The following is a 21,893-nucleotide window of genomic DNA, read 5'->3' as shown; positions in this document are numbered from 1 at the left end:
CCATTCCTACTGGAGTTGGACAGATCAAAAAGGGGGATTCTTTTCTTTTGAAATCAAGACAGGAATCAACACTGAGCGAGTTAAAAAGTTCGCTTGGAGACTGAAGGGGGAACCAAGGAGTCGGTGGCCTAGTGGTATTGTCCTTGGGGAAGATCTGGGGACCCTCGGGAAGATCTGGGGACCTGGATTTGAATCCCACCATAGCAGATTGTGACATTTTAATTCAATAAAAATCTGGGAGAACCAGGGGGAACGGTGACCGTGTCGATCGATCAGCCTCACTCCTGTTACCTGTCGAAGCTTCAGAGACCCAGCTGGCTGCCCACACAATGGCCAGAGATAAGGCTAGGGCGTAAAGGCACAGCTCTGCCTTGGGTAACGCCGTCTTAATGCCCATGTCTGCAGATCACCCACTCCGGAACAGAACTGGGGAGAGGAAAGAGACAGAATTAGAAACTAGAACACAACTGAAACTAAAACATACCATTACCACCGGAGACTCTCTGCTTTACAGCATCTAATTTGCACTGGCAATGATAGAACGCATTTGGGATTTCTCAGTGCCCTGTTATAACGGTGGGGTTAAGCCATTTAGAATAAACAGGTTAACACCAGTGTTACAACAGTGAGCAGAGGACAGGCATACCACATTTTTGTTGCTTAGTATTGCCAAGAATGAATAAGAGGCTGACACACGCACTCATTTACACATGCATGCAAACACAGACTTGCTCGCACTCAAACATACACACTCGCGCACACACACACACACACACACACACACACACACACACTCAAATTGACATGCATGCATACACTCACTCTCAAACACACACACGTACTCAAATGCACGGATATGCATACATTCGTACTCAAAACACGTGCAGATGCACGCAATGGTACACCCTCGCACTCACACCCAAACACACACATGCACACATGTGTACACTCAAATGTACACACCCACACTCTCACTCAAACACCCACACTTGCACTCAAATACCTGCACACTCAGATGTGCACGCACACACTTGCGCACGCACACGCATGCACTCACACACAATGACAGAGTCAGTCTAATCAGAGATAATGGCTCGTTTAGATCCAGTGTTGCCATTTCCCCTGAAAGCAGTCACCTTGAGTTTGCATCCAAACCAGGTTTCCCCACTGAGGCACCTTTAAAGGAAGATGAAACGCAACCTTGCTGCACAACTGGTGTGACCCGATACAGGAATTTACAACCTTATTAGCATTCCATCAATGAGTCAAGACATCCAGGCTTCCATTTTGGTTCAGTAGCAGGCAGAATCAGATTTAGCCCTTTATCACATCCCAGCCAAATAACTGAGTCTTGGCATTTGTCCAAAGACTAGTTTTACTGAAAGACTCACTCTGGCAGAGAGAGATCAGGCAAGTATTAAGTGGAGAAATGTGAGCTTATCCGCTTTGGTAGCAATAATAGGAAAACAGATTATTACTTGAATGGGTGTAAATTGAGAGAGGTGGGTACTCAATGAGATCTTGCAGTCCTCATGCATCAGTTGTTGAAAGTAAGTGTGCAGGGACCGCAGGCACCAAAGGCAAATGGTATGTTGGCTTTCATAGCATGAGGATTTGAGTATAGGGATAGAGATGTTTCATTGCAATTATACAGGACATTGGTGAGGTCACACCCAGAGCAGTGTGTTCAGTTTTGGTGTCCTTATCTGAGGAAGGATCTCCTTGCTATAGAGGGAGCGCAACGAAGGTTTACCAGGCTGATTCCTGGGATGGCAGGTCTGTTATGTGAGGGAAGACTAAGTCAGTTAGGATTATATTCACTGGAGTTTAGAAGAGCGAGAGAGGATCTCATTAAATTCTAACAGGGTTAGACAGGCCAGATTCAGAAAGAAGGTTCCCGATGGTGGGGGGAATCCAGAACTAGGGGGTCATAGTTTGAGGATAAGGGGTAAACCTTTTAGAACTGAGGGTGAGGAGAAATTTCTTCACCCAGAGGGTGGTGAATGTGTGGAATTCACTCCCACAGAATGGAGTTGAGGCCAAAACATTGTCTGATTTCAAGAAGGAATTAGATATAGCTCTTGGGGATAAAGCAATCAAGGGACATGGGGTGGGGGGGCGCGGGGGAGAGGAATCAGGATAGTGAATTCGATGATCGGCCATGATCATAATGAATGGTGGAGCAGGCTCGAAGGGCCGAATGGCCTCCTCCTGCTTCTAGTTTCTATGTTAAGGACAAGAATTCTAACTCCACACACAACACCGACATGGAAAAACGGGATGTTGCCAAAGGGATTACCTGACAGCTGTGTGACAGCTGCTGCATTTCAATTGTATCAAAGCATTGCTCTTGGAACAAATTTAACAATATTTTAAAATAAATTCAGGCGGCACAGTGGTTGGCACTGCCGCTTCACAGCAACAGGGACCTTGGTTTGATTCCTGGCTTGCGTCACTGTTGGTGTTGGTTTCCCCCATGTCTGTGTGGGTTTCCTCCTGGTGCTCCAGTTTCCTCCCACAGTCTGAAAGATGTACTAGTTTAGTGCATTGACCGAACAGGCACCAGAGTGTGGCAACTAGGGGGTTTTCACAGTAACTTCATTGCAATGTTAATGTAAGCCTATTTGTGGCACTAATAAATAAATTTGCCTTTTTTAAAATGGGATGTGGGCATCGCTGGCTAGGCCAGCAGCTATCCATAATTACCCCAAGAAGGTGAGCTGCTTTCTTGAACTGCTGCAGTCCATATGGTGTAGGTACATCCACAGTGCTGTTAGGGAGGGAATTCCAGGATTTTGGCCCAGACACAGTGAAGGAACAGCCGATATATTTCCATGTCAGGATAATAAGCGACTTGGCGGGGCACTTGCAGGTCGTGGTGTTCCCAGGTATCCGCTGCCCTTGTTCTTCTAGATGGTAGTAGTTGTGGATTTGGAAGGTGTTGTTGATGGAGTCTTGGAGAGTTCCTGCGGTGCATCTTGTAGATGGGGAGCACTGGTGTAGTGGAGGTGTCAATAGACTAGTTATCCAGAGACATAAGAACATAAGAAATAGGAGCAGGAGTAGGCCATCTAGCCCTTCGAGCCTGCCCCGCCATTCAATAAGATCATGGCTGATCTGTCGCTGCTCAGTTCCACTTTCCCGCCCTCTCCCCCATAACCCTTAATCCCCTCTCTTATCAAAAACCCATCAACCCGCATCTTAAAAATATTTAGCGAGGCAGCCTCCACCACTTCAACGGGCAGAGAATTCCAGAGATTCACCACCCTTTGAGTGAAGAAGTTCCTCCTCAACTCCATTCTAAACCGCTCCCCCCCCTTTATCTTGAGGCTGTGCCCCCTAGTCCTACTGTCTTTTTTGAGCGGGAAGAGTCTCTCCACCTCTATCCTATCCATCCCATTCATCATCTTATACGTCTCAATGAGATCTCCCCTCATTCTTCTAAACTCTAACGAGTACAAGCCTAGTTTATTCAGCCTCTCCTCATAGATCAACCCCCTCAACTCCGGCATCAGCCTAGTAAACCTCCTCTGCACTCCCTCCAAGGCCAAAATATCCTTGCGCAAGTACGGCGCCCAAAACTGCACACAGTACTCCAGCTGCGGCCTCACCAATGCCCTATACAGCTGCAGCAAGACCTCCCTACTTTTATATTCAATCCCCCTTGCTATGAAGACCCCAGGTAGTGCTCTCAGACAAGGGTTCAAATCCCACCGTGTCGCATGGTGAAACTTGAATTCAACAAGAAAAATAATCTGGAATTATAAGTCTAATGATGATCAAATAAACCATTGTCAATTGCAAAAATCCATCTGGTTTAGTTAAGTCCTAGAGGGAAGGAAATCTGCCATCCTTAGATGGTCTGGCCGATGTGACTCCAGACCCTCTATGATTGACTCTGAAATGACCACACAAATCACTCAGTTCAAGGACAATTTGGGATTGGCAATAAATGCTGGTCCAGCCAGTGACACCCACATCCACTGAACGATTCGTTCAAAGATGGTGCACACTGCTGCTACTCTGCACCGTTGGTAGATGGAGTGAATGAGTGAGATATTCCAGTGGTGGAAGCTGCCCAGCATTTATTTAAAGTTTATTTACTTTTGTCACCAGTACCAAGTCCTTTCAGACGAGGGAACGGTGGGCAATCCCCGGCATTCCCAAGAAGTAAAAGACTTTGCAACGGGAGAGAGACAGAGAGAGAGAGAGAGAGAGAAGTTACTGCGAAAATCCCCTAGTCACCACACTCTGGCACCTGTTTGGATATACTGAGGGAAAATCAAGCACAGCAAATGCACCTACTCAGCACATCTTTTGGACTGCGGGACAACACTGGAGCACCCAGAGGAAACCCACGCAGACACAAGGAGCATGTGCAAACTCCACTCAGACGGTGAGCCAAGCTGGGAATCGAACCCAGGTCCCTGGCACTGTGAGGTAGCAGTGCTAACCACTGTCCCGCTGTGCATTGGCTAGCGTTGGGATTTTCCTGTCTCACTGATGTTTACAGGATTTTGCGAGACCTGCACTATGTCACCAGGGAAAGTGCAGAGTATGTTACCAGCAGGAAGGGATGGATGGGATACCAATGAAGCAGACTGCTTTGTCCTGGATGGTGTTGAGCTGCTTGAGTGTTGTTGGAGCTGCACCCATCCAGACAAGTGGAGAGTATTCCATCACACTCCTAACCTGTGCCTTGAAGATGATGGACAGGCTTTGTGGAATCAGGAGATGAGTTACTCACTGCAGGACTCCCAGCCTCTGATCTGCTCTTGTGACTATAGTATTTCCATGGCTAGTGCAGTTCAGTTTCTGATCAATAGTAATCCCCAAAGCTGTTGATAGTGGGGGATTTGGCAATGGCAATGCCATTGAATATCAAGGGGAAATTGTTAGATTCCCTCGTGTTGGAGATGCTCATTGATAGTGCCAAGGTTGCCTCTGCCACTTGTCAACCCAAGTCTGGAGACTGTCCACATCTTGCTGCTTTTGGATATGGAATGTTTCAGTGTCTCGCGAGTCACGAATGGAACTGAACATAATGCAGTCATCAGTGAACATCCCCACTGCTGACCTTACGATGGAGGGAAGGTCATACGTAAAGCAGCTGAAGATGGTTGGACATAGAACACTACAGCACAAACAGGCCCTCCGGCCCACAAGTTGCGCCGATCATATCCCTACCTACCAGGCCTATCTATAACCCTCAATCCCATTAAATCCCATGTACTCATCCAGAAGTCTCTTAAAAGACCCTAACGAGTTCACCTCCACCACCACCAACGGCAGCCGATTCCACTCACCCACCACCCTCTGAGTGAAAAACCTACCCCTGACATCCCCTCTGTACCTGCTCCCCAGCACCTTAAACCTGTGTCCTCTCGTAGCGACCATTTCAGCCCTGGGAAATAGCCTTCGAGAATCCACCCAATCTACACCTCTCAACATCTTATACACCTCTATCAGGTCACCTCTCATCCTTCGTCTCTCCTGGGAGAAAAGACCTAGCTCCCTCATCCTAAGGCATGCTACCCAATCCAGGCAACATCCTTGTAAATCTCCTCTGCACCCTTTCAATAGCTTCCACATCCTTCCTGTAGTGAGGTGACCAGAACTGCGCACAGTACTCCAACTGGGGTCTGACAAGGGTCTTATAAAGTTGCAGCATTACCTCCCGACTCCTAAACTCAATCCCTCGATTAATGAAGGCCAGTACACCATACGCCTTCTTGACCACATCCTCCACCTGCGAGGCCGATTTAAGAGTCCTATGGACCCGGACCCCAAGGTCCTTCTGTTCCTCAACACGGCTAAGAGTCCTACCCTTGATATTATATTTCTTCATCCCATTGGACCTGCCAAAATGGACCACTACACATTTATCCGCATTGGGCCTAGGACACTCCCCTGAGGGCAGTGATTAAATTGAACTGTTGTATTTCACCTCCCAATGGATGAAGTTATTTTGCGTCTGCAGGTGTGATGAGTTCTTCAGTGCTAAAATGTAACCTGCAAAGATCAAAGGCCAGCCAACATTACCTTAAAAAGCTTGGTCCCAGGGCTTGAATATTAGATAAATAGCCATTCCCTGGCTGATTTTACCAGTGTCCCCACTAACTGGCACTGTTACAAACATCAGACCAATAACTTCAGCCTGTAACAAGCTTGGCTAATTTAATTTTCACTCAGAGAACAGTCACTGTAACTAAGCACTTGCTGCAAAATCTCAAACTCAATCTGTCATCCAGTCCCCGAAATACTTTTGGAGCAAAGAGATAACGTAAGAACATAAGAAATAGGAGCAGGAGTAGGCCATCTAGCCCTTCGAGCCTGCCCCGCCATTCAATAAGATCATGGCTGATCTGTTGTGTCTCAGTTCCACTTTCCCGCCCTCTCCCCATAATCCTTAATCCCTTTGCTTATCAAAAACCCATCAACCCGCGTCTTAAAAATATTGAGCGAGGCAGCCTCCACCACTTCAACGGGCAAAGAGATCAATGTCTCAACCTCATTCTCCAGAAACCAAATCAAGTTTGTGTTGGCCAGCACCATGGAACATTCTTGAATAAGAAGCTGATCTTTTGCTGCAGTTATGGCTGAAGGTAAAATTTGACTTCACCAGAAGCTTCAACCTCATCAACACATGTCATTGGAAATGGTCTTGTATTTTGAAAGAAATATTGTCATAAATATGGAGGGCTTCCTCTAGAATAAGTCTTCTTGGCCCAACCAGTTTTTCAACGTCCTTATCAGATGCATTCTATAATCATTTGGAACATCTGCATTTTTAAAAAAGTGATTTCAGAAACTGCTTTGTCTTTACAATGGGGGAGATAGACTCAGAATTCCTACAGTACAGAAGGAGGCCATTTGGCCCATTGAGTCTGCACCAACAATCCTACCCAGACCCTATCCCCACTTAGTTACCCCACTGATCAGTCTAACCTATCACATCTCAGGACATTAAGGCTTAACTGAGCATGTCCAATCAACCTAACCCACACATCTTTGGACTGTGGAAGGAAACCGGAGCACGTGGAAGAAAACCCACGCAGACCTGGGGAGAATGTGCAAACTCCCCACAGGCAGTGGCCCAAGTCGGGAATCCAGCCCGGGTCCCAGGAGCTGTGAGGCAGCAATGCTAACCACTGTGCCATCGCGGTAGAATGGTGACCCAGAGGCCCAGGCTAATGTTCTGGGGACACAGGTTCAAATCCCTCCATGGTAGCTGTTGAAATTTTAAATTCTATTAATAAAATCTGGAATCTAAAGCTAGGCCGGAACTTTACTGGCATGCCTGCTCAAAGTTCGAAAGGTCGCCCCAGGGGGAAATGGAGAATGCCATTCTGCAAGCCTTGCCCATCCCTGGGGCAGGCATGCTGGTAAAATCAGGACCTTCGTCTCAGTAATGGTGACCATGAAAGTATCATTGATTGTTGTAAAAAAGGAAAAAAACCCACCTGGTTCACTAACGTCCTTTGGGGAAGGAAATCTACCGTCCTTACCTGCTCTGGCCTACATGTGACCCCAGAGCCACAACAACGTGGTTGACTCTCTAAGCCCCTGAAATGGCCAAACAAATCACTCAGTTCAAGGCCTTATTGGTGACACTAAAAAGACTAAAGATAAACGAAATAACAGGGGAATCGTTCATAGAGTGGGACAGATAAATCCAGGTGGGTTCACTGAAGGCCAGTGAGACTCCTTTATATGTGGCAATGCCGCCACTCAGATTATAGTTAGGTGAAAGATTGTGTGGTTACTGAGCAGTGATGATGTTAATTCAGGAGAGACTACACACAATCTGAGGTCTGACTTGTCAAAGTATACATTTAGGAGGAAGATATTTAATATTTCTACACTGCCTCTTGTGACTAACTGTAGGTCATGTTTTGTATTTGGAGTATTTTACCTTTGTTTTAGTACTTGAGGGGTGATACATGGGCGTCCCATTAGAAAGTCTGTAACAGTCTGTTTCATTCAAAATATATTCCAAAAAAGAAGGGATAAAAAGCACAAATCAGTCCAGAGCACATTGCGTTGCACAGCGAGTGGTTTTTATGCATCTTAATTCTTATGCATTGTTGTATTGTGGAGTAAGACCACAATCAAAGAATCCCTACAGAAGGAGACCATTCAGCCCATCAAGTCTCCCATCCAGGCCCCATTACTGCAACCCTTAATACTTGATCCCATTAACTTACGCATCCTGGGACACTAAGGAACAATCAACCTAACCCACACATCTTTGGATTGTGGGAAGAAACCGGTGGAAGCCCACACAGACACGGGGAGAATGTGTGAACTCCACACAGTTTGATGTGAATGGTTTGCCACGTGATATTATCATGCCAGAATATTGGTTCCAGTCTGCGCTGGTGCTTCTGCAATATCTCTCCCACACACTTACAACACGGTCACTGCTTCCAACTTTAAAAAAACGTTTACTGGATGTGGGCATGATTGGCTAGACCATCATTTATGGTACATCCCTAATTGCCCTTCAGAATGTGGTGGTGAGTCACCTTCTTGAACTGCTGCTGTCCCTGAGGTGTAGGTGCTATTAGGGAGGGCGTTAAAGATTTTTTGACAAGTGACAGTGGAGGAATGGTGATATATTTGTAGGATTGAGTGACTCAGAGGGGAATTTGCTGGTGATGGTGTTCCCTGGGTATCTGCTGCATCTTGCCCTTCTAGGTGGCAGAGCTCATGGGTTGGAAGGTGCTGCCTGAGAAGTCTTGGTGAGCTGCTGCAGTGCATCTTGTAGATAGTACACATGACTGTCATTGTATCGGCAGTAGAATGAATGTTTGTGGATGTGGTGCCAATCAAGCTGGCAGCTTTATCCTGGACGGTGTCAAGTTTCTTGAGTGTTACTGGAACTGCACACATCCAGACCCAGCCCCCCCTGCCCTATCCCCTTAACCCCACTGGATTTAGCATGGCTAATCCACCCGACCTGCACATCTTTGGACTGTGAGAGGAAATCTAAGCACCTGGAGGAAACCCATGCAGACACGGGGAGAACGTGCAAACTCCACACAGACAGTGAGCCAGGCTGGGAATCCAATCCAGGTCCGTAGCACTGTGAGGCAGCAGTGCTAACCACTGCTCACCAGGTAAGGGAAAAAAAACTTTACATCCTCAAGAGCATTAGTGAACCAGATGTGTTTTTTTTAAGGCAACTTAAGTGTCCAAAGATGTGTGGGTTAGCTGGATTGGCCATGGTGCACATATGGAGATAGGCCTGGGTAAAATGATCTTTCGGAGAGTCAATGAAGACTCTGTGGGCCGAATGGCCTCCTGCTGCACTATAGGGATCTTATGGTTAATACAATCACTATACCACCATATCTTGGTCATTAGTCCCAAGTCCCCCCATGTAGGGGGATATAGTAGGCCTTACTTAACATTGTAGGCCTGGGAATACGTTTTGCCTCAGGGATGTTAGTCTTTGCCTGTTTAATAATGAATTTTTTTGTCTCCACAGGCATTTAAGTCCAGCAAGGGGCATGCATGCGGCAGGTTGTAGTGGGCTGCTCTTGGACGTTGCTTCGGGAGTTGCCTATTGCTTCATGTCGTTAGTGTGCTTAAACTGGACCATCTCGAGGGCAACATGACAGCTCAGAGACTATCTCTGTTGCTGTGCGGACACATGGATTTGGGCCTGTGTCTGTGGGAGTTTGCACGTTCTCCCCGTGGTTGCGTGGGTTTCCTCCGGGTGCTCCGGTTTCCTCCCACATCCCAAAGATGTGCTTTTAGGCTGATTGATTGGGTACTAAATTGTCCCTAAATTGGACCTCCCTGATCCTCGCACGTTAGGCGTAGACTAAAATCATGAATAGGTCACTGAGACAGGGGGACGGCGGCGCGGGCTCGTTGGGCCGAAGGGCCTGTTTCCCGTGCTGTGTTGTTCTTTGTTCTTTGTATGCAAACCTCATTCTCAGTGGATGTGTCTTTGTTTCCAGGAGATTCACATCCTCTTACTCCACACAGCCTCTTCACTGTGCTGAGGTGAGGAGAAGGGTCCCCTGGAGCCCAGTCCATCACACAAACCAGCCTCCCATCTATTGACTCCATCTACACTTCCCTGGAAAAGCAGCCAGTGTAATCCTTGTAACACCATGATTACAGGGACATTCTCTCTTCCACCTTCTTCTGTCGGGGAAAAGGTGCAAAAGCCTGAGGTCACGTACCAACCAACTCAAGAACAGCTTCTTCACCGCTGCCAGACTTTTGAATGGATTTACCTTGCATTAAGTTGATCTTTCTCTATACCCTAGCCATGACTGTAACATTACATTCTGCACTCTCTCCTTTCCTTCTCTATGAACGGTATGCTTTGTCTACATACAGCGCAAGAAACAATACTTTTCACTGTATACTAATACATGCGACAATAATAAATCAAATTAAAAAGTGTAACACATGCTAACACTGAGTTTGGGAATATGACATACATCAATTGTTTGTCAGGTGTTACCCACGCTGTCCGCTACTTTTTCAGGCACTTCTATTTGTTACTTTCCTTCAATCGGGATTCATCTGCCAAATACTCACCATTACTGGTGATGTCAGAGGTTGGCTCACTACATCCTTCAGGAAAAGTGCTTAAGAAACTGTTTCTTGCTTATTCGAAGAGAAGGAAGGCTCTCAGTTCCAGTAAAGGTAAATTGGTTATTAAGATAATTGCTTCCATCGTTTATTCATCAAGATGCCTATATAGGGTAGCACAGTGGTTAGCACTGCTGCCTCACAGCACCAGGGACCCAGGTTTGATTCCTGGTCGGGTCACTGTCTGTGTGGAGTTTGCACATTCTCCCCGTGTCTGCGTGGGTTTCTTCCCACAATCCGAAAGACATGCTGGTTAGGTGCACTGGCCGCGCTAAATTCTCCCTCAGTGTACCCGAACAGGCGCCGGAGTGTGGTGACTAGGGGATTTTCACAGTAACTTCATTGCAGTGTTAATGTAAGCCTAAAAAAGAAAGTTTATTCATTAGTCACAAATAAGACTTACATTAACACTGCAATGAAGTTACTGTGAAATTCTCTTAACCACTGCACTCTGGTGTCTCTTTGGGTACACTGAGGGAGAATTTAGCATGGCCAATGCACCTAACCAGTGTGTCTTTTGGACTGTGGGAGGAAACTGAAGCACCCGGAGAAAATCCATGCAGACATAGGGAGAATGTGCAGTTTCTGCACAGACAGTGACCCAAGCCGGGAATCGAATCCGGGACTACTTGTGACACTAATAAACAAACTTAAAATATAAAACTCCCTTTTCCATTCCTCTTGAGTAAGGAATGCCTTTTCCATCTTTCCAAAAACCTGGGTTTGAGATAAATATCCCAACTATGGTTAATCACCAAACAAAACAACGCAAATATACTTAATTCAAAATGCACAGAATTCCCAAACCTCAACATATAACATGATTTTAATCGCTAACATTGGATTTGAGCACAGTACTGAAATCACAGATATAACCTTAGCCATCCTTTGCGTGGCTGATCTGCATATTTTTAAATGAATTAATTATAAGAATAGCCAATTAATCTGCACCAGTGGATGTTTGCTCAGCAATATAATTTAATATGGCATTCATATTATTTATTTTATATCTTAAATTAAAATAATTCTGGAGCGTAGAAGGCTTAGGGGTGATCTTATAGAGGTCTACAAAATAATGAGGGGCATCGATCAGCTAGATAGTCAATATCATTTCCCAAAGGAGGAGTCTAAAGCTGGAGGGCAAAGATAAAAAAAGGATTTAGAGGGGCAATTTTTTCACACAGAGGGTGGTGAATGTCTGGAACAAGCTGCCAGAGGTGGTAATAGACATGGGCAAAATGTGGTCTTTTATAAAATATTCAGACAGCTACAATGGGTATAGAGGGATATGGGCCAAATGCAGGCAATTGGGACCAGCTTAATGTAAAAACTGGGCAGCGTGGATAAGTTGGGCCGAAGGGCTTATTTCCATGATGTTAACTTCTATGATTCAAATCCGCCAAACAAAATATAATATTTCAGGTCAACAGTGACTAAAATAGGTCAATCAATGCAATCCTTTTTATAGAATTCTTTTTTTAAATCTGCGCGTTGTGTGCACTCAGTGCACACAATAATGTGTCACACTGCTGATGAGCAGCATGATCTGTAAGGGTGTATAGTTTCTGCAATTTAAGAGTGCCTGATAGAGTTAGGTCACCCTCTGGATTACTCGTTTCATTAACACTTCAACACTATCTCCCCATAAAAGGTGACCATAAAAAGAGAGAATAGATTATAATTAAATGTTATTCATTTGAAATTTTCCCGGGTGGGATGTGAACCCACGTCCCCCGAGGGATTAGAATAGGCATCTGGGTAATGAGTTCCACAGGTTCACCACTCTTTGGGTGAAGAGATGTCTCCTCACCTCCGTCCTAAATGGTCTACCCTGAATTCTCAGACTGTGACCCCTGGTTCTGGACTCCCCCCACCATCGGGGAACATCCTCCCTGCATCTACCCTGCCTAGTCCTGTTATAAGTCTCTATGAGATTCCCCCCCTCATTTGTCTGAACTCCAGCGCAAAATAACTTTACCTAGTCAGCCTCTCCTCATACATCAGTCCCACCATCCTTGAAATCAGCCTGGTAAACCTTCGCTGCACTCCCCTGAGAGCAAGAACACCCTTCCTTAGAAAAAGAGACCAAAATTGCACACAATACTCTAGGTGTGGCCTCACCAAGGTCCTGTATAATTGCAACAACTCGTCCCCGCTCCTGTACTCGAAACCTCTCGCAATGATGGCCAACATTAGCCTTCTTTGCATATAGAAGAGTCTCCGAGGTTCATTTTGGAAAAATCTAGTTTTAATTCCAAGGCCGTATCCCCTAGACTCCATAATCAGTACAAACTGACTCAATCTATCCACTTCACAGGTTCCTCTTATTATCTCACACATCCAATCATCATCTGTGTAATCTCAATGGAATTCAGAACTTCTTTCGGCCAACATTCTCCTGCCATCAACACTTCATCAACGGGATACCCTTTGTCAACACCCTTTGTCGGTGGTGTTGTGGATGGTCTGGAAGGATGTCAAAAGTTGCAGCAAGACATAAATAGGATGCAGGACTGGGCGGAGAAGTGGCAGATGGACTTCAACGCGGATAAATGCGTAGTCGTCCATTTTGGCAGAACCAACGGGATGAACGAGTACACTATCAAGGGCAAGAGTCTTAGTAGTGTTGAAGAGCAGAAGGATCTTGGGGTCCGGGTCCACAGGACTCTTAAATCAGCCTCGCAGGTGGAGGATGTGGTCAAGAAGGCGTATGGTGTACTGGCCTTCATTAATCGAGGGATTGAGTTTAGGAATCGGGAGGTAATGCTGCAACTTTATAAGACCCTTGTCAGGCCTCATTTGGAGTACTGTGCGCAGTACTGGTCGCCTCACTATAGGAAGGACGTAGAAGCTATTGAAAGGGTACAGAGGAGATTTACAAGGATGTTGCCTGGACTGGGAGGCATGCCTTATGAAGTTAGGTTGAGGGAGCTGGGACTCTTTTCCCTGGAGAGACGAAGGTTGAGAGGCGACCTGATAGAGGTTTATAAAATGTTGAGAGGAATAGATAGGGTGGACTCTCAGAGGCTATTTCCCCGGGTTGAAATGGTTGCTACGAGAGGACACAGATTGAAGGTGCGGGGAGGCAAGTACAGAAGTGATGTTAGGGGTAAGTTTTTCACTCAGAGGGTGGTGAAGAATGGTAGGAAGGACTATTACTTACGTGGCGAAAAACTGCAGCAGGCGACGGTGCAGAGGGACCTCGGGGTCCTTGTGCATGAGTCGCAAAAACCCAGCTTGCAGGTGCAGCAGGTGGTCAGGAAGGCGAATGGGATGCTGGCCTTCATAGCGAGGGGGATTGAATATAAAAGTAGGGAGGTCTTGCTGCAGCTGTATAGGGCATTGGTGAGGCCGCAGCTGGAGTACTGTGTGCAGTTTTGGGCGCCGCACCTGCGCAAGGATATTTTGGCCCTGGAGGGAGTGCAGAGGAGGTTTACTAGGCTGATACCGGAGTTGAGGGGATTGAGCTATGAGGAGAGGCTGAATAAACTAGGCTTGTACTCGTTAGAGTTTAGAAGAATGAGGGGAGATCTCATTGAGACGTATAAGATGATGAATGGGATGGATAGGATAGAGGTGGAGAGACTCTTCCCGCTCAAAAAAGACAGTAGGACTAGGGGGCACAGCCTCAAGATAAAGGGGAGGCGGTTTAGAACGGAGTTGAGGAGGAACTTCTTCACTCAAAGGGTGGTGAATCTCTGGAATTCTCTGCCCGTTGAAGTGGTGGAGGCTGCCTCGCTAAATATTTTTAAGAAGCGGGTTGATGGGTTCTTGATAAGAGAGGGGATTAAGGGTTATGGGGAGAGGGCGGGAAAGTGGAACTGAGCCACAACAGATCAGCCATGATCTTATTGAATGGCGGGGCAGGCTCGAAGGGCTAGATGGCCTACTCCTGCTCCTATTTCTTATGTTCTTATGTTCTTATGAATCGGCTGCCGTCAGTGGTGGTGGAGGCGAACTCGCTGGGGTCTTTTAAAAGGCTTCTGGATGAGTATATGGGATTTAATGGGATTGGGGGTTATAGATAGGTCTATAGATTGGTAGGTGTTGATGTGATCGGCGCAACTCGTGGGCCGAAGGGCCTGTTTGTGCTGTAGTGTTCTATGTTCTAACACCATAGATTGTCTCTCCCAATGACACCATTATGGCTCCAAGCAAAATGAAGAACTAAATTCACTGTAACTGTGGTGCATTAGTTCATCTCAATATCTTAAGTTAACCACATCTTTTTAGTCCAATGTCCCTCAACTTTCTGAAAGATCTCACCCCTGGCCCAGTCCTCATTTCTATGCTATCTCTTGGTCAAACCACCCCAAGACAAAACAACAGCTTCCCAGTGGACACTGACAACACCAAAATTCCCCCATGTTTGTAGTGTCAATACTGTGCAGTCACCACTTTCTCCAGCTAAACACTGGGAAGAAAAAACTCATCACCTTTAGCCCTACCAGATATTTGTGACCCTCACCATCTCCGGACACTGCCTTCAGCTCAATCAAGCTGTTTGCAAACCAGTGTCCATTAGATGTAAGAGTGGAATTAGGCCATTCAGCTCATCGAATCTGCTCTGCCATTCAATCATGGGTGATAATATTCTCATCCCCATTCCCCCTGATCCCCTTATTGATCAAGAATCTATCTCTGTCTTAAAGACACTCAATGAGTATTGTGTACAGTTCTGGCAGCCCCACTTTAGGCAGAACGTGAAGGATTTGGAGAAATTCACAAGAATGTTCCAGGGATGAGGCACTTCAGTTAGAAGATATAGGAGCAGAATTAGGCCATTCAGCCCATTGAGTCTGCTCTCATTCCATCATAAATTTCTTAACCCCATTCTCCCACCTTTTCCCCATAATCTTTGAGCCCTTTACCAAAAGGCATCACAGAAAACATCCTTTCTGGTTGTATCACAGCTTGGTATGGCTCCTGCTCTGTCCAAGATGGCAAGAAACTACAAGAGGCTGCGAACATAGCCCAAACCATCGTGCAAACCAGCCTCCCATCTATTGACTCCGTCTACGCTTCCCACTGCCTTGGAAAAGCGGCCAACATAACCAAGAACCCCACGCACCCTGGACATTCTCTCTTCCACCTTCTTCTGACAAAAGTCTAAGATCACGTACCAACCAACTCAAGAACAGCTTCTACCCTGCTGCCATCAGACTTTTGAAAGGACTTATCTTACATTAAACTGATCTTTCTCTACACTCTAGCTATGACTGTAATACTACATTCTGCAATCTTTCCTTTTCTTCTCCCCTATGTACTCTATGTATATTATATTTTGACTGTATAGCATGCAAGAAACAACACTTTCCACTGTACCCCAATACATGTGGCAACACAGTGGTACAATGATGAGCACTGCTGTCTCACAGCATCAGGGACTCGAGTTTGACTCCCAGCTGGGGACACTGTGTGGAGTTTGCACATTCTCCCCATGTCTGTGTGGGTTTCCTCCGGGTGCTCTTGTTTCCTCCCACAGTCCAAAGATGTGCAGGTTAGGTGGAGTGGCCATGCTAAAATTACCCCTTAGTGTCAGGGGGACCAGCTACGGTAAATGCGTGAGGCTATGGGAATAGGGTCTGGGTGGGATTGTAGTCAGTGCAGACTTGATAGGCTGAATGGCCTTCTTCTGCACCATAGAATTCTATGTGACAATAATTGATCAAGAACCTATCTATCTCAGAATTAAATTCACAGTGAGATTGGAGAAGTTGGAACTTTTTTCCTTCTCAAAAAGGAGGCTGAGAGGGGATTTGCTCAAGAGTTTCAAAATCGAGAGAGGTCTGGAGATAGGGTGAAACTGTTCCAACATGAGTCAAGAGCAAGAACAAGACGGCACAGATTGAAAATAATTGGCTAAAGAAGCAAAAGCAATATGACAAAAAATCCTCTTCACACAGCGAGGGGTTAGGATCCAGGCATTGCTTGTGAGTGTAATGGAGGTGGGTTCAACTGAAATGTTCAATACACAATTACATGATTATCTGATAAGGAAAAATGCGCAGGATGATTGGGAGACGCCATGGGAATGGCACTAAGTGAGCTGCATGGTCAGAGAGCCAGTACAGATGTGATGGGCCAAATGGCTTCCTTCTACATAAAAATCCAAGAAGGGTCTTTGTTTGAGTGTGGTTATGGAATCATAGAATGGTTATAGTATGGCCATTCAGCCTGTCACATCTATGTCGGCTCTCATGAACAACTCAGCTAATCCCACTTCCCTGCTCTTTCCTCAAGCCTTGAACTCGAGTCTTCTCCTGTCCCCTGTAGTTTTAATTGAGAATAAAGTCTTTGCAGTTAATGACTGGGGAGCAACTTTTACATGGTATTTGAGTGGAGCTGGCCCATACAGGGACAGAGTCATAGTGAGCGGAAATAATTCTATACCAGGATGGATCCGCTGGAGCGAGGGGGGGAAATAGATTTGTTACGTGACACCAGCGACGGGTGACTTCATCTGCAGGGCCATTCCTGATGTGAGCTCCTTTGTGGAGAGTCAGTGTGTCTGCACCTTCAGCAGCAGGGTAACTGGACAGTTAAAAGTGGGAACATCACACCCCTACCCAGCCCAAGAACATTAATGGCAACAGCATTAACTTGTTACTTAACAGAGCTCAAATCTGGGACTTTTCTGGGATGGTTCTGCAGTCAGACACATCACTAGTGGCAGCCCTTCGGAATCTGAACCTATAAATAATATAGTCGATTCATCCAGCAAGCTAAAGTACAAAAGTTTAGACATACACACCAGAGTAGTGCTGAAAGAGTGCCGCTGCCACACCGTTGGAGGTGTTTGAGATAAGACATTAAACCAAAGCCCCCAGCTCAGGTGGGTTTAAAGAATCCCATGGCACTGTTCCAAAGGAGGGCAGGGAACTGTCCTGGCCAGTATTAATCCTTCAAACAATTGCTATAAACTGGTGATCTCTTCACTGTGACAGTGCTGCCTGTGGGATCTTGCTGTGCACACATTGACTGCAGCTGTCCTACATTATGACAACAACTAGGCTTCAAGCAGGACTGCAGTGGACACAAAGGCTCTTGGAAGACACCGCAAGGACATGAAAGATGCTAAAAAAAATCATCTGAAACTGAAATATTTAGAAAACTTGATCAACGTGTCCAAGTGAAGAGGTTTCCTTTGCGCAGAGATAATCGATGATTTTTGATCGTAAGAACAGAAGAAATAGGAATGGCCATTCCTATTCCAATAGTGGGCCATTGAACCTAGCGAGTCTGCTCCACCATTTAATAGGATTGGATTCTGGCTGTGATCTCAATTCCTCACCAAGACCGCAAGGAACTACAAAAGGTCATGAATGTAGCCCAATCCATCACGACAAACCAGCCTCCCATCCGTTGACTCTGTCTACACTTCCCTCTGCCTCAGAAAAGCAGCCAGCATAAGAAAGAACCCCACGCACTGCGGACATTCTCTCTTCCAGCTTCTTCCGTCGGGGAAAAGATATAAAAGTCTGAGGTCACGTACCAACCAACTCAAGAACAGCTTCTTCCCTGCTGCCATCAGACTTTTGAATGGACCTACCTCGCATTAAGTTGATCTTTCTCTATGCCCTAGCTATGACTGTAACACTACATTCTGCACTCTCTCCTTTCTTTCTCTATATATGGTATGCTTTGTATAGCAGCAACAAACAATACTTTTCACTGTCTACTAATACACGTGGCAATAATAAATCAAATCAAATTCTTGAATGTAGAACAAAGAAAATTACAGCACAGGAACAGGCCCTTCGGCCCTCCAAGCCTGCACCAACTGGGTATACTGAATGATCCAGCTCTCTGGAGTGGAGATTTCCAAACACCAACCACCCTCTGTGAGAGAAAATTCCTCCCCATCTCCGTCTTAAATAGGAGACCCCTTTATTCCCAGGAATGGGAATCATCCTCTCAGCAGCTGTGTTATCCATTCTCCCAGCCAGGATACCCCTCAGAATCTGACACTTTCCCCAATGAGGCCAACTCTCATTCTTCTGAATTCCAATGAGTGTGTCGGACTTACTGAGCCCAACTCTTGTTTGTAAAATGAATCTGAGATTTTCTCAATATTTGGGTATCTCCAAATCCACACAATGCCCAGAGGAGCTGTGAGTGGAATGAGTGGGGGGGGGGGGGGAGGGGGGGGAATGCCTAGACAAGCTGTGAATGAAATGGGGGGGTGGTGAATACTATTATTCCCACGGGGCAGAGACATCTCTGAAATATTTATTACAGGGAGTTGCTGCAGTGCCTATCCAGTTCATTGGAGGGGTACAGCAGCGTATTTGCCTATTTTAAGGGACTGCAGTGTCTCTCGTCAGCTGCAGCGACACTCAATATAGCCCTCTGGATAGAGGTTCGAGGCTCACTCGCTCCCTGAAAATGTAGACGATTTGCTTCCCCCACCCTTACCATTTATCCGTCCTTTGAAACACACCATTTGCAATATATACAGCATTGGAAAATAAGCGGTTTAGGGTCAGTTTGTAAACACGCAAATACACACAGATAGAGGGAGAGCAATGCAGACAGTCGGAGTTCTCTGAAAGCCCATGCATGCTTATACAGTGCCCAGGCACTTGCTGTTTGGCACCGATTCTGCACTGCAGCAGTTTACAGATATTCTGCTCACCCCCCCCAGTTCCTAAATGCACTGACCTTGAATCCAGTACTTTAACAAGGGTAGTGGGGACACTGAAGATTTTGTGTCTGCCACGGTTCTAACTCATGCCTTCCTCCCTGGGATTTGCTCTCTTTTTTTTGCTGATGGGACTGGCAGCAGCCCTCTCTCTTCCCCCACCGCCCCAGGCTGCGCAGCAGAAGTCAGGAACGGCGGATTATTTTTAAATGCAGTCCCAGCAGAGGAGAACTTGGCTCGTCCCAGGCACCCTGCAGCTGTCCATCAAGCCTTTCTGTCTTCAGCAGCTCCAGGAAGAGGTGACAGCTTCCTTAACCCCATCCACTGCTGGCTGTGTTAGTCATCCCAGTCTCCCCATGAAAGTCGGAGGGACAGCAAACAGGCTCGACATGCTCATCAATTGGCAAATTACCTACTTAATGCTCTATGTTGTCTCCTCACAGTCAGCCCAGGGCGTTCCAATTAATCTCACACACCTTGCCCTTTCTCCACAGCCCTGCAGCTCTATTTTTGCCCAAAGTAAATTACCTTTTGAAAAGTTATTTTTTAACCTGCTGCCACCAGCTTTTCAGGGGCAGTGCAATTCAGAGCACTACAGTTTCTATATACGGCTGTGCTACGGAATTGCCTTGGCAATCTCTGTTTTGGATCTCTTCCTTGTTAAAGGGCCAACATCATAATTAAGTGTTTGGTGAGTTGGAAAGCTTGTTTACGGTTTATTTGTTAGTCACAAATCAGTTTACACTAACACTGCAATTAAGTTACTGTGGAAATCCCCTAGTCGCCACGCTCCGGCGCCTGTTCGGGTACACTGAGGGTGAATTTAGCATGGCCAGTGCACCTAACCAGCACATCTTCTGGACTGTGGGAGGAAACCGGAGCACCTGAAGAAACCCACGCCGACATGGCGAGAATGTGCAAACTCCACACAGACAGTGACCCAAGCCAGGATTCGCTCGTTGGGCACCGCAGGGGCTGGGGTGCATTATTGACCTTAATAATCACATTTTAATGTGATGTTTTCAAGTTTCCTTTGTACTTTGATTTTGTTCGGGCTGTTCCCCTTCCTTTTGGGGAGCTGCCCCTTTTACTTTGTCCTGATTTAACTCGAGTTTGTTTATTTGGTTTGACCTTAAAAGAGGCCAAGCCAGGATTCGAACCCCAGTCCCGGGCGCTGTGAGCCAACAGTGCTAACCACTGTGTCACCGTGCTGCCCCAAGCAAAATGATATTGTACATATTGTAAGCTTCAAGTCTGTCAGTCATTCTCCACCTCCTTTTCCTTCAGCTGCCCTGCTCTGAGAGGGCATTGGTAAGCATGGACTTCCAATGGATTGCTCCATGATTATGCTTTGTATGACTGCAGCGGTTTGCCATTGCCTTCCTCAGTGTATCCTCACTGGGATACAGTGAAAAAGGCAGCACCAATGTTAGTCTAGTTATCAGTCTTCTCTGAACAGCTTCAAATACATTTAAATCATTCCTTAAATAAGGAGACCAATACTATATACAGTACACCATATGTGGCCTCACCAGTGCCTTGTACAACTGAAGTATAATCTCTCTAATGTTGTAATCAATTCCCCTAACAATAAACAATGACACTGTGGTTAGCTTTCCTAATTACTTGCCTTACCTTTATTACTAGCCTTGTGTAATTCATGCACTAGCAAAGAAATAATAGGAACCGGAAGCCTCTGCACCCTCTCAATATTTAAATAACATACTTCTTTCTTCATGCTGAATTCGACAGTTTCACATTTTCCCATATTATGCTGTTTTGCCAGATCTTATTGAAACTTACAGTGTACAGCGAGGCCTGGATAGAGTGGATGTGGAGAGGATGTTTCCACTAGTAGGGAAAACTAGAACCAGAGGACCCAATCGCAGGCTAAAAGGGACGATCTTTAAAACAGAGATGAGGGGGAATTTCTTCAGCCAGAGGGGGTGAATCTGTGGAACTCTTTGTGGAGGCCAGGTCATTGAGTGTCTTTAAGATACAGTTAGATAGATTCTTGATTAATAAGAAGGTCAGGAGTTATGGGGAAAGGGCAGGAGAATGGGGATGAGAAAAATATCAGCCGTGATTGAATTGTGGATATTAAGGAAGAGGATGTGCTAGAACTTCTGAATTCTATCAAGATAGATAAGTCGCCGTGACCAGATGGGATATACCCCAGGTTACTGTGGGAGGTGAGGGAGGTGATTGCAGAGCCCCTGGCGATGATCTTTGCATCGTCGATGGAGACGGGAGAGGTTCTGGAGGATTGGAGGATTGCGGATGTGGTTCCTATTTTCAAGAAAGGGAACAGAGATAGCCCGGGAAATTACTGACCGGTGAGTCTGACCTCAGTGGTTGGTAAGCTGATGGAGAGGCTTCTGAGGGACAAGATTTATGAGCATTTGGAGAGGTTTAGCATGATCAGAAATATTCAGCATGGTTTTGTCAAGGGCAGGTCGTGCCTTACGAGCCTATTGAGTTCTTTGAAAATGTGACTGAACACATTGATGAAGGAAGAGCAGTGGACGTGGTGTACATGGACTTCAGCAAGGCGTTTGATAAGGTCCCTCATGCAAGACTTCTTGAGAAGGTGAGAGGGCATGGGATCCAAGGGCCTTTGGCCTTGTGGGTC

The 21,893-nt window shown here is 46.1% G+C and overlaps 1 protein-coding gene across 2 annotated transcripts in view; it reads right to left on the bottom strand.

Annotated features, from left to right (window-relative positions):
• Positions 1-21,893, bottom strand: part of hhatlb (hedgehog acyltransferase like, b) — a 59,797-nt gene that overhangs the window by 26,566 nt on the left and 11,338 nt on the right. The window contains exons 1-2 of one of the 2 annotated variants that reach the window (XM_080213449.1): positions 19,282-19,500; positions 292-426 (exon numbers count right to left, since the gene is read on the bottom strand). In XM_080213449.1, coding sequence (XP_080069575.1) covers positions 292-397 — 106 coding nt within the window. In that variant the 5' untranslated portion in view covers positions 398-426; positions 19,282-19,500. Of the gene's footprint in view, positions 1-291; positions 427-19,281; positions 19,501-21,893 lie in introns of those variants that run through there. The other variant, XM_080213459.1, reaches the window with a different exon arrangement.

This window comes from Carcharhinus amblyrhynchos, chromosome 2, assembly GCF_965287045.1.
Source record: "Carcharhinus amblyrhynchos chromosome 2, sCarAmb.v2.hapA, whole genome shotgun sequence".
NCBI classification, from domain to species: Eukaryota; Metazoa; Chordata; class Chondrichthyes; order Carcharhiniformes; family Carcharhinidae; genus Carcharhinus; species Carcharhinus amblyrhynchos.
Note: the sequence above shows the minus strand (reverse complement) of the source record. Positions and strands in the feature narration are given on the sequence as shown.